The sequence below is a fragment of the Camponotus floridanus genome, unplaced genomic scaffold (assembly GCF_003227725.1).
Source record: "Camponotus floridanus strain SB8 unplaced genomic scaffold, Cflo_v7.5 scaffold20, whole genome shotgun sequence".
Lineage (NCBI taxonomy): Eukaryota > Metazoa > Arthropoda > Insecta > Hymenoptera > Formicidae > Camponotus > Camponotus floridanus.
The window spans coordinates 41,812-55,195 of NW_020229326.1; the positions used below are offsets into that span (position 1 = coordinate 41,812).

The following is a 13,384-nucleotide window of genomic DNA, read 5'->3' on the forward strand; positions in this document are numbered from 1 at the left end:
AATAAATTTGCCAAGTAATTGTTGTTATTAAACTAATAATTCTTTGTGCCATATAACGCGAAATTTTAAAGTTTATATTACTATCATCAACAAGATGAGATTAACAGTATTGTCTTGTTAAATCCAAATCACGGAACTATTTAGAGTGATAAAAACTACATAATGAATTATGGGACAAAATAGATCTTTTGTAATTGTTTAGATACTGTGTAAAAATTGTATAAGATTAATGCTTATACTAGAATTATCTTCGACTTATTCTCCGTCTGCGATCTTGTAAAAACATATAATGATGTAGAATATTCATATATGCAAAAATGTCTGTCAAATAAAGGAACTATTTTAGTTTCATAAGAACTTTTATTGACGTTATTGTATGAATGAAAAATAATGTTAATCATACACAAGAAAATCACAAGTACTTATAATATATCTCTAGTGTACGAATGAACGAGTGATGAAAGACGAGTATATATATATATGCTTATAATTCTATCATGGTAGAATTTAAGTATAGCAAACTTCCGTACTCGTGACAAAAAAAAATTGTGATGCAACTATTCTTCATTTTCTGACAAATAAAATAGCTCGAGTTTATTGTGACTTTAATAGAATGAAATTTAACTGCAATACTATTGTCATACATTTCTTTCTATTTTTATTTCATCTCAATTTTACGCATAAATTTCGCGATTATAATTACTGTTACATAATATTTATGCGACAATATTCACATTTATATTTATGATTCGTAGCTGAATCAACTCCGATACAATATAATCAGATATATAGATTTTCAAATACGATGAACACTAGAGCTTGTCTTGTTTTATATTCCAATTAGTGACAAACATACCGCTTTATCTACAACTCTATCAACTGTGTGAGAAAGAATGTATTGTGCTACACGCTTTGTTTTATTTCGTGTATATCGCTGCTACAAATTAGTAATGGCAGATTAAATACGGTGTGTTTTTACAGCAGCTTTTTTGTAATGATATGCACCATACAGCGATTAATTCGCCATACGACGAGACCGGAACTATAAGTTTGCGGATGAATAATCGAGTTGCGAAAAGTGTTTAGTTGTCTTTGCTTTGCATGAACTTGATTAAATCAATAACTCGACTGGAATAACCAAACTCATTGTCGTACCACGAGATCAGCTTTACAAAGTTGTCATTGAGAGATATGCCAGCCTTGGCATCGAAGATGCTGGAGTGGTTGTCGCCGATGAAATCAGATGAGACAACGTCGTCCTCGGTATAGCCCAAAATACCCTTCAGAGGACCCTCAGAAGCTTCCTTTACTTTAGCTTTGATAGCTTCGTATGTTGCGGGCTTGGCAAGCCGAACAGTCAAATCAACCACGGACACATTGTGTACGGGTACGCGGAAAGCCATGCCAGTAAGTTTTCCGTTAAGAGCTGGAATAACTTTGCCGACTGCTTTGGCAGCACCAGTTGCAGCGGGAATAATGTTTTGCGCTGCACCACGACCATCGCGCCATAACTGTCATCAGAGAAACATAGTAAACAATGTTATATAACAGCATGACTTTCATCTTAATGATTTCTCTTGCTATATAGCTATGTGTCATACCTTGCCAGAAGGCCCATCGACGGTCTTCTGAGTAGCTGTAATCGCATGTACAGTCGTCATGAGACCCTCGACAATCTCGAAGTTGTCATGAACCACTTTGGCAAGGGGCGCTAAGCAATTAGTTGTGCAGGAGGCGTTAGAGACTACCTTGAAGCTCGGATCGTAAGCTTCCAAGTTTACACCGACAACGAACATTGGTGCATCAGCAGAGGGAGCAGAGATGATAACCTTCTTGGCACCGCCTTCCAAGTGAGCCTGCAAATACGCCAAAAGACATTGAACTCAATAATGTTGAAGAACCAATGAAATAGATATATGAATCTTATTCTTAGAACATACAGATGCTTTCTCGATGGTCGTGAACACGCCAGTGGACTCGACGACATAATCGGCACCGACCTTCGCCCAAGGAATCGCCTTCGGTTCGCGTTCGCTGAAAACGGCAATCTTATTTCCGTTGACAACGAGGTAGTTATCTTCGGCCTTGACTTCTCCCTTGAACTTGCCGTGGGTGGAGTCATACTTGAACATGTAGACCATGTAATCGAGACCGATGAAAGGATCATTGATGGCGACGACCTAGTTGACAGAGATCTCGAATTAGTAAACCGATCGCGATTCGATCTGATTCATAAATTGGTAGCTTTTCAAGGTACCTGGCCACCACGTTCCAAGGAAGCCCTCAGTACCAGACGGCCGATGCGGCCAAATCCGTTAATTCCGATTTTGCTCATGTTGTTTTCTTGATAGCAACTAGAAAATAGACGAACGAGGGTATTATAAAGTGCTGCATGACAGCCATGTGTTTTCTGCGCGATTGCGATCAGTGACAGCGGCGCGGTCACGGGAAAGAGACGTGAGAAAATAAATCTCATCGTCTCGTTATTAGACAGGTTAGGCTGATGTGTGCGATTTATGGTGATGGCAACGCATTATTTATTTCTTCATTATTCTCGGGATACTGATTGCTCCATATTTCAAGGATACTGATGAATATCGCATAAATTAAAATTGATATTATCGATGCTGTTATTTGTATCGCATATATACGATTCATAGATGCACTGAAAATTGTAAATTTTGCACATCACTGTGCTTATAGAGATCTTGTTTTAAGCGAAGAGATTGCATTTAAAGCGAATTTCTTACAAGATTACTGTTGTATTCGTGACAAATTCTATGTAAATAGATATATTTTTTTCAATCTTAATATTGATCGTGTCCTAAAAATACGATTGATAATATTAAAATAATATTAAATAATTTAATTATTCAAAAGATTTGTTTATAACCGCTTATGTAATGCAAAATTGTTCAATGTTATTTAATCTTGACTTCATGACTCGACTACGAAAGCAGCTATGACAGCAATATCTTGGCACCTTGTTACAATGTTGGATTGGACGAGCATATCTTGGAGGTCAGGCAAGGTTAAAGGGGATATGTTCAAGTTTTTCTAACAGCTCAGTATCCTTGAAGATCATAATCTATCGTGCATGAAATTATTGAACAATATATGATAAAATTAAAAGAAATAAATCGCACATAATATCGGCATCATACAATGCTTACAATTCGACGTATTGATGTAATCTTACGAGTCTATCTCATGTAATTTGCAGCAAGTTAAACTGTTTAGATTTTCAATCAAATTGTATGTAGGCGATAAAAAATATTAAAACATAAACATAATTAGTTTCTCGTGAGCACGATAAATTTTGTTGTAATTATTATTATATTTTAATAATTTTAGTACTAATCTGATATCAAAAAATTATAGAGCATCAAATTAATTAAATTAAACGATTTTATTTTTACAAACCCAATCTTTCTATTATAAATATTAATTGAAAATTCATGTCTTATTTTCATCATAATTAGTTGAATCACAAAACAATTTCTTAAATTTTTTTCTTTAAATATTTGAAATACAAACAATTACATAGATGAAAATAATCAAGTATAAAAAGCAGATAAATAAGAAATTATTAAATTGCAAGAAAATATTGTCTCGTATGATATTATATTGAAAAAATATCGTTATCAATACATCTAATCAATATATCTAAAATGACTTACATTATTGCATAAAAAAATCTTTAATATAAAAATTGTCAGTGAAATAATCAATATGCTAATATTAAGTGATGCAATGTAACAACGATAATCTCAATATGCAAACTATATTTTAAACGACTAGCAATATCCGATCGATGAAGGCTTGCGACATGGTACGCCAAATATCGATTCTATTAATAACCATATATAATTGTTGAGCAATTAATATTGATCGCGTAAGGACCATCTAACGATCGTCATCTATACACAACCGGATAGCATTTCTCGCGAATCAATTATCGCGGCCGGCGAGAAGATATCTCGTCTCATCGTTACATCATTGCGGCACGTCGCGTTTCTCGAAAGCTCTCCTATGGGATGTAAAAAATTGATCGCCTCGCGTGATCATGAGACTACCCGTTCATCGACGTCACGAGAATGGCCGGCCGCACGAAATGGGAGACGCCGACATTCGTACGTTCGATAGAAACGAATTCCATGCAACGGATGAATGAACGACTGGCAACGATGATTCATCGTAATATGTAGTTCAGTCAGGAACATAAAATTATGAGATACGTGTCAAAATTGAGAGAGAGAGAGAGGAGGATACTCACCACGTAAGAGAGTTGAGTTCCGTCCGTGGCGGTTACTAACGAAGTAGTGTCATTTGAAGGGCACGGATCGCTAATATAAACCGCACCCGCTTGCGCTGGCGCGCGACCGACGCCGCCTCGTGCGAAATCGTTGACACTCGGCGCCACGTGACCTGTCAACGCCGCCGCTCGGCGTCACGTGGTCACGTGACGTGTTATCGACGCGCGCCGCGAAGTTGCACGGACGCCGATGCCGATTCAAAGTTTGATTATTATCGTTTTCTTTTTGATCCATTTGAAAAGTGCCAGTTTGTGAAGTGTCGAGTACTCCAACATTTTCAAGTAATTACTCCTTGAAAATGTTGGAGTAATAAGTATTTGGTGTGTTATAAGCTCGATGCGTTTATTTCGCAGATCGCGGGAGTGAAAGCGCAACAAGTGTGCTTAACGGAAGGTGAGGACATTTTCTTTTTTCAAAAGTACTTGATTCTTTGAGGTAATTGTTTAGCAAAATATCAGTGAAGACACTTCTTAATAATCTCGATATACAATATATAGTTATATGAATATCATTTTTACATTTTTTAGTTTTCCAGTTTTAATAGTATCTTATATATGTGTAAAAGCGAATGCTATAACCTCACTTATAGAGGTCTAATTTTTCACTTTCTACTCATATCTTGAAGACATTTACTTCGAATTTAATATCAGCGGAAATATTTATTCTACTTTATTTATGTAAAAAATACATGAGTGTGTATCTATAAAATAAATTTTTAAATATTATTATTAAATAATAATCTCTTTAAAAATCACCATGCTCGATAGCTTGTCCAGTTACAGGAATATTACCGCGATCGGCGTTGTACATGTATTGAATCAGGTCGGCTATACGAAATGCATAACCGTATTCATTATCATACCTGTAAAAAAATCGAAACTATCAGTATTAATGTACAATGTTTCCATTTAAAAAATTATAAATCTCCCGCATGTAATTTTTATACATTGAACATGGATTGCATATTTTGTGAATATTATGAATTAAATAATTTATATTTATTTATATATATATATATATATATATATATATATATATTATATTTATAGATTTTTTGGCAGAAAATTTTATATGCATATTTTATGAATAATATTGTTACCAGGCAACAATCTTGATAAAAGTACTAGTCTGCGGAATGCCTGCTTTAGCATCGAACACACAGGAATAGGTAGTGTGATTGAAATCCGACGACACACAATCATCTTCCGTGTATCCCAGCACATTTTCTAGCTGTCCTTTGGATGCCTCTCTCATCGCTTCTTTCACTTCTTCATACGTTGTCGGCTTATTAACTCTAAAAAGAAGAAAGAGAAATCGCGGAAAATCAGAAACAGTTTTCAAGCACAAGAATATTGGCTCATAACTCGCACAATTAATATTATGTATGGTCGTTTAAACGTCTCATCAAATGTAACATTAATGTCAAGGAAATCCTGGTTATTGTCTCAAATCCATTGTTATATTAACGTAACCGAAACGTTAAGTATATGTCATTGTCAGATTTTATAGGTCAGTTATAGTCAGTTGTTCGATAAACTTGTAGCAAGCCTGCATCCTTACCTGAATGTCATGTCGCATAATGAAACGTTAGAGATCGGTACTCTAAACGCTATGGCTGAGATTTTGCCCTTGAGTTCGGGAATAATTTTGGCTAATGACTTGGCGGCGCCGGTTGCAGTCGGAATGATATTCTGGAGAGCGCCTCTGCCGTCTCTCCATAATGTGGTAGACCGACACTAAAGCAAAAATAATCGCACGAAATAGTTTGCTTTGATAATTTTTTTATATTTTTATTTCTCTTATTTTAATTTAATTAAGCTACAAATAAAAATTGTGATATTTTCTCCGAAGACAAATGAAAAATTATTAAAGAAACTTGAAAATATGATATTGTGGGATAAATATAATAATTAAATAATCAAAAAAGCATACATTTTTAGCGTCTTTTTTGGATCTTGCAATATTTTTTTGTACGCAAGAAATATTATTAGCATTAAAATTTTACATTAGATTGAATAACCTTCTCTATTGGACCATCCAAGGTATTTTGAGATGCTGTCACCGCGTGTATACTAGTTATCATTGCATCGAGAATTTCAAAGTTGTCGTGCATAATTTTGACAATTGGAGCTGCACAGTTTGTAGTGCAGGATGTAGCAGAAACGATTTCGTCATCCTTAGGGTTGTAGCACATATGATTGACTCCAAAAACGAGCATTGGTGCATTAGATGACGGCGCAGTGATAATAACTTTTTTTGCGCCACCTTCGATATGGAACTGATATGTATTTTTAAGATATAATTGGATTATAATTTTTTGAATATAATTTTTTAAATATATATATATATATATATATATATATATTTATAAACGAATAATATATCTCAAGGATTTCACAGAGTTTGAATAAATATTCAAATCTGCGATCGCAAAATTAATGTAAATCTGATAACTTGATGAAAATAAATTCTTTTTTTTTCAGAGTTTTGCAAGAAGAGCTAGCCGTTTTATCCATTAACACATCCTGTTAGTGAGTACAAAGAAAAACATCGATTTTTAAGCTTACTTTTGCGTTTTCTACTGTTATAAATGCTCCGCTAGCCTCTATTACATATATTACTCCCATTTTTTTCCACGGTATTTTCTTCGGGTGCTTTTCTTGCGATGTAGCAATTCTTATCTCTCATTAAACGATCCAGCAATAATTTTTTATAAATTTATAATTTTTTATAAATAGAAAATATTATTAATATGTAAAATATTATTATTAAAAATCATCTTTTTAAGTGTTAGATAGCAAGTGTTAGATAACAAGAATAATTGGAACATTTTTGAAAGTCTAGAAAAACTGAAATTTATTGTTGTAGAAAAATTTTCCCATTGATTACAAATAAAATATGTGATTATTTTAATTTTATAAATTATTAAATTTATATCAAAGTTTATAATATTTTTAATATATGATTTATACAGAATAGAATAAACTTATTTTATTCAGAGTTTTTTTATATTTCATTTTTCAAGCATGAAAATTATAATTATATTTACCACCGATAACTATAAACTCTTCATCACATTCCAAAGGTAGACGATACGATCCGTGAGTAGAATCGTATTTAAAAAGATATATCATATGTTCGGTTGTAAGGAATGGATCGTTGATTAATTTTACCTATGATATTTATATAAATATATTATTAACTAATATTCATATTTATATTATGCATAATCGGAGATTTACCTCAATGCGCTTTTCTAAGCAAGCGCGAAGACACATTCTTCCTATTCTACCAAATCCATTAATTCCTACAACTGCCATGACTCGTGTGCGAAATTGTTATTTTAGCTAATATTTGATAATTCTTATTCAGAGGGAAAAGGATTTAAGAATATCGAATGACATTATCTCAAATGGTAAACAGTGTGAAACTTATTACGAAACTCTACGAGAGAAGTTGTATACACGCGTCACAGTTTTATTATTTAACATGTTATAAATTTAATTAGAAAAAAAAGAAAAAGTACATATTTACTCCACATTATTTCTTATCTATAAATATCACACATGCGAAGTAATTTGTTAGAAATTATACATGCAAGAATAGATGAAGTTAATTAAAATTCATTATTTTATTAAAATTAAATTGTTATAAAAATTAATTGTAATAGTTTTATCAAAAATAAACAAATTAAGTAAAAATAAATTTAAAAAAAGCAAATCTATAGGATGGTAGTTAACTGATAATTTTGCATTATTAAATTAATGACATTAGTATAATATTATATCTTATGATTATCACATTAATAATAATTTATTAAATAAAGTAATTAAAAATAATATTATAAATTACAAAGAACATATTCATCCTCATTTTTTTAACATAAACTATTAAGATAAAAGAATAAATAAGGTTACGTAGAATCTAACAATAAATAAAATTAATATATTTTTTGATAAATTCTACTTTTCATCGTATAAAAAATAGAATCTTTATTACATAATCTTCTGATAATATATACAATCAAAAAATATTAAGTTTCAATAAATGCTAAATGAATTTTCAAATAATTGTGCGAGGTCCTCTTCCGATTGTTCTCGAGGCGCTAATTTCGTAATGCGATGCTAAAAAAAATAAAGTTTAGTATGTATTCTGGAAATAAAAGCTATGTAACATTAATCAATTATATCGGTTATACTTGTCATATTTTTTCCTTGATAAAAAGACATCGAAAAAATATTCCTTGTTAAATATAATACATTATTTACCTGAGGCAATGTTCCTTGAACCAGAGTAGGAATGTCTTCTTTCTTGAAACCGAGCTCTGTCAAACCGTTTTCGATTTTCATAACGTGCATATATTCTTTTACTATATCGGCTAGAATTTTTCCAGCGTCGGCCCGTTTGGCATTTTTAACATCTGCACCAAGTAATTCTGCAGCTTCCAGGTGCTTCTCTGGACACGCGCTTCCGATAAAGGAAAAGACAGCTGGAGCGGAAATCACTACGGATAAACCGTGAGGAACTATGGGATGATCGTTGCTGTATCCCTTAAATAAAATAACAGTGAGTACATTCCAGCTGGAAAATTATGGAAAAATTTTAAAAACATGCAAACAATATAATGTAAAATACAGAAATAATTTTATAAAAATTTTATATAAATTATATACTATAAATTTATATAAAATTACAATTAATAATTTTCTATAAATTTATAATATATACATTTGAGTTATACATTTAAGTTTACGTAGTTTATAATAAGTACAGCAATTTAAGTTTTTTACTTTTGGTTGGAAATTTCGAACATTTCCGCTGATGGGATACGAAAGTCCATGACAAAGATGGACACCGGCGTTTCCAAAACCAACACCTGCCATTGTACTCGCTAAATGCATAGAACTTCTCGCTTCCAAATCATTTGAGTTGTAAACTGCTCGCTTAAAGTATCTGCAAGAAATTATTTTATTTATATATGTTTTTATGCCAATCTAGTTTTAGAAAGTATGTTTCAAAAAATGCGTATTTTCTTTAATGAATTTAAAGCCATCAATCATTTTTTTGTATGAAAACTCGTAAATAAAATTTTTCAATTTCTATAAATTTTATTTATAAATTAAATTTACTTACAAACCAATTCGATTTACAAATTGAAATTGATTGAAAATCTAGAAAAATCAAATTTTGTTATTTATTCAAAAAGGATATTTTTAATATTACATAACTTTGAAATATTATATTTAAATATTATGTATTTCTAGCTTGATAAAAACATTAATCAAAATATTGAATTTGATTTCAAATATCGATTTTGTATTTTAATTTGATTTCAAAATCTCCGTCATTTCAAGTAAATACGCAGACCTTAGGACACTTTGTATAAGCAATTGATTGATTCATTACTTGCGCATAATTTGTAGAGCATATCGCGCCCAGACATCGCTGATAGGATTGCTGCCTTGGTAGGCTGGTCTCAGAATCGGATTTGACGGGCATGGCGTCCTCTCTGTATAGGGTATTGCTGTGAAGGATTCTAAGGCATGACAGAGCACATCGAAACCAGAATACGCACACACTTTCTCCGGTAAAGTCAAGGTATGTTGGGGATCGATGAGTCCTAATATTGGACGTAGAGCTCTGTGATGGAACCATTAACGAATTAATTTAATTAATTACTTAATTAAATTAATAATATTAATTTTATTAGTATTAAATTAATTTCTGTATATCTTTTTCAATGATACGTGATAATTATTACCTGTTCGCGATTCCCGTTTTGGCCTTTAACGGTCGATAATCGAAAATAGCTACTCCAGTTGTCTCAGAACCGGTACCAGAAGTCGTTGGAACAGCGACAAGCGGTTTCAGAGGAATCTGAATAGGTTTTCCTTTCCCGATCGGCGCGTTCACGTAATCCAAAAATTCGGCGTCTGGATTGCAACTGTACAGATTAGCCGCTTTGCAGGTGTCCATCACGGAACCACCGCCAACCTGTAGCACTTAAATTAATAATTTACGAACTTATCTTACATATAGATAATTCTTTTTTTTTTTTAATGTTATATAAAAATTGTATCTCATAAAAAAACTTTTGCATTTCTTATATGCATGAGAGAAAAGATTTAATATAAAATTATTTAAAACATCTAGCTTAATTATTTTTTTTATATAATCAAACTTTATTATTCTGACGATATTATATCAACCGCGATATGAAAAGAGATAGGTAACTATTGATGAGATAACTGTTGATAGGTAACTATTGATTATTTAGCTGAGAATTGATTATCAAGATATTAAATTTAGTCAAGATTGTCGATGAAAACGAAGCGTAATATAATTGTGTTTTTTGCATATGTACCGCTACAAAAGCGTCGAAATTTCCACGTTTGGCGAATTCAATCGATTCCTGTAAACTTTGTTCTGTTGGTTCCACCCGTACTTTATCGTATATCTCGAATTGTATACCATATTTGACGAGACTATCAATAGCAGTTTTTACAGGAGATAAAGTCACCAAATTAGAATCAGTCATTAGACATGTTCTCTTCGCTCCTAAATTTTGCATGTCCATTCCCAATTCTCTTGTTACTCCTATTCCATATCTTACGGAAGAGCAGGCCATCTAAAATTTAACGTAATTTTTATAAATTTATGTAAATAACTAATGTATATATTATCTAAAATTATATTACAATATTATCTATTGTAATTTGTCTTATTATTTAAAATTACAAATGCAAATTATTTCGAACTCTTTATAAGAACAAACTATTGAAAATCTAGTTCTTTTTCAATATTTTTCAAATATTTTTCTTTTGCACTATTTAAATTTACTACTTATTTCTTCTTGTCTTACGTATTACTTCGTATAATAAATTTTTTAAACAGTTTTATTAGAGCAATTACACCAATTGCATCTGATATAGTTCGATGTAATGTTCCGATTATTATCAGAAAGTTAGAAACATGTGGCAAACAAATACAATGATTTAAAAATAATTCTTATCTGAATACAACACACATCTTTGATTTAATAGTCTGTGTTATAATCATTTAAAAAACGAATTATCATATCTAATGATAAATGGCTTCGTTTACCATTTAGTATAGTAAATTTTTTTGATTTACCTCGAATGCGTACTCCTTGTCGGGCAAAATGTTTGTCGCAGTGCTCCATGTTTTTCCGTGTTCCCATACGTTGGTAATTCCTGGATTTCCGTGTGCCGGACATCTGCATCTAAAAAATACGAGTCAAAATAATTGCATCTAAAATTTTTATATTTATTTTACACGTTTACCGTAAAAAAATTTCCTTTCGTCACTAATTGGCATTGATATCATACTAATATACGATGTTTTAATGAATATTACGCATATAGATTTCTTTGACAGATGGCCTACTTGATATTGTTACAGCCTCCCTTTATATTTTTGTACAATTATATATTATTTAATATCTTCACAAAGTTGACGCGACTTGTTTTTATAACGATTTTAACGAAATAAAATGCGAAAATGTTATCTCAATTATCGTACTTGGTGTCTATATTGATGTTATTAGATAAGATGTAGTGTACTTTTCCATTAAATTTATCATTATTATACTAATCTGTATTCTCGGGTGAAAATACATGTCATTTGACATAATATCGCTGCTCATATTTTTTTCCATATAAAATTTTCGATAAACATTTGATTTACTTACGATTGAGTTGAGATAACTTGCAAAAGATCAATGACACGTCGTCTCGGCAGCATTTTATATGCAATATATATATTAAGATCACACAAATATTGATTGGAGAAAATTAGAACAAGTGTTTTCAATCGGAAATATTACGAAGTAATGTTTTCGACGAACTCTCATGCTTCACTAAGCCACATAGTCACCTTGATACCACGACCAGTTCATTCCCCCTCTTTTTATTCCAGCTTATTTACTTAAGTTTGTGACGAGGTCACTTAGTTGCATGTGTTCGTATAGACAGGGCTGTACCGATAGAATTTTATCATGTATGTTTTATGCTGCTGCCTGCTCTTTATCGCGTTTGAATAGTTAGAAAACAATTCCTGAAGTTTCGTTTTATGAAATTGAAATTTTAAATTTTAAATACAATGCTACGCAAACGATTTGAAAATTTTACATTTCTATTGCTTAAATTTTTTTGCTCTTAGAAGAACACTTTACTGCATACCATTATTGAATGTGATTTTACATTCATTTTAATTATTTATTTCAAGGCTGACAAGTGAAGATTGATTACGTAGATGTTTAATTTAATTTTTTTATAAGCATTATAAGCAAAATATGTAGTACATACTTAAAATATATTTAATTTACTAAATGAAATGTATATATATCCGGATAATTTTTTTGCTTATAGAACTTGTCAATAATATAAATTTTGTATCTATAAAGTTATTACTCGATTACGTCAATAATTCTAATCTGATTTTGATCAGTTATTCTTATTTTGCATAATTTTATCGCATCGGTTCTTGTTATGATAGAAGTTATTCAATCGAGCTCGTTCAATTCACGTCATTTATCTCTATAGATATATTAGTTGTTGTATAAATTTTGTTTTTGTATTCAATCTTCAAGGAATATTATAAGCGTATATGTAAAAACGTGAAGCTAACGAAACATTTTTCGGTCCTCTCATCTAAATCACACGTTTCTAACGTTTTTATATTTCTTTTTTTAATATCTATATATTCTTCTCTTTAAGATTTTCATTTTTGTAACTCGGTTGAAACAGAAAGCAAACATTACTTTGATTTTATTTAAAATTTTATTAAAACGATATATTTTTATTATTACAAATGTTATTTACAGCATATATATAGTAATGTATAATAGTATTTGCAGCGACACAATACTTTACTTTGCAAATGTTAATGCCGCGCGTAAATTTATGGATCTCCGCTGGATAAGAATATTGTCTCCATAAGTCAATTATTAAATAATTATTAAATAAAAATTATATTTAATAATTATGAAAATTATACTTATTTATTGTTGTGGTACTGTGTTGGCATATATTATTTTGATTGGACAT

The 13,384-nt window shown here is 31.2% G+C and overlaps 3 protein-coding genes across 3 annotated transcripts; all 3 read right to left on the minus strand.

Annotated features, from left to right (window-relative positions):
- Positions 1-672: 672 nt before the first annotated feature.
- On the minus strand, positions 673-4,401 carry LOC105250599 (glyceraldehyde-3-phosphate dehydrogenase 1). The gene is made up of 5 exons (XM_011256783.3): positions 4,277-4,401; positions 2,258-2,354; positions 1,941-2,180; positions 1,602-1,856; positions 673-1,511 (listed from the first exon to the last, which is right to left on the minus strand). Exons 2-5 carry the CDS (start codon positions 2,333-2,335, stop codon positions 1,083-1,085), a joined length of 1,002 nt encoding a protein of 333 aa, XP_011255085.1. The 5' UTR covers positions 2,336-2,354; positions 4,277-4,401; the 3' UTR covers positions 673-1,082.
- Positions 4,402-5,060: 659 nt separating this feature from the next.
- On the minus strand, positions 5,061-7,636 carry LOC105250604 (glyceraldehyde-3-phosphate dehydrogenase). Its single transcript, XM_025408333.1, has 7 exons — positions 7,559-7,636; positions 7,366-7,489; positions 6,884-6,999; positions 6,337-6,594; positions 5,877-6,052; positions 5,416-5,610; positions 5,061-5,178 (listed from the first exon to the last, which is right to left on the minus strand). The coding sequence occupies exons 1-7, from the start codon at positions 7,634-7,636 to the stop codon at positions 5,061-5,063; spliced, it is 1,065 nt and encodes a 354-aa protein (XP_025264118.1).
- Positions 7,637-8,292: 656 nt separating this feature from the next.
- On the minus strand, positions 8,293-12,080 carry LOC105250598 (probable hydroxyacid-oxoacid transhydrogenase, mitochondrial). The gene is made up of 8 exons (XM_011256782.3): positions 12,028-12,080; positions 11,451-11,559; positions 10,681-10,944; positions 10,078-10,310; positions 9,723-9,956; positions 9,107-9,269; positions 8,585-8,866; positions 8,293-8,440 (listed from the first exon to the last, which is right to left on the minus strand). Exons 1-8 carry the CDS (start codon positions 12,078-12,080, stop codon positions 8,357-8,359), a joined length of 1,422 nt encoding a protein of 473 aa, XP_011255084.1. The 3' UTR covers positions 8,293-8,356.
- Positions 12,081-13,384: the final 1,304 nt, after the last annotated feature.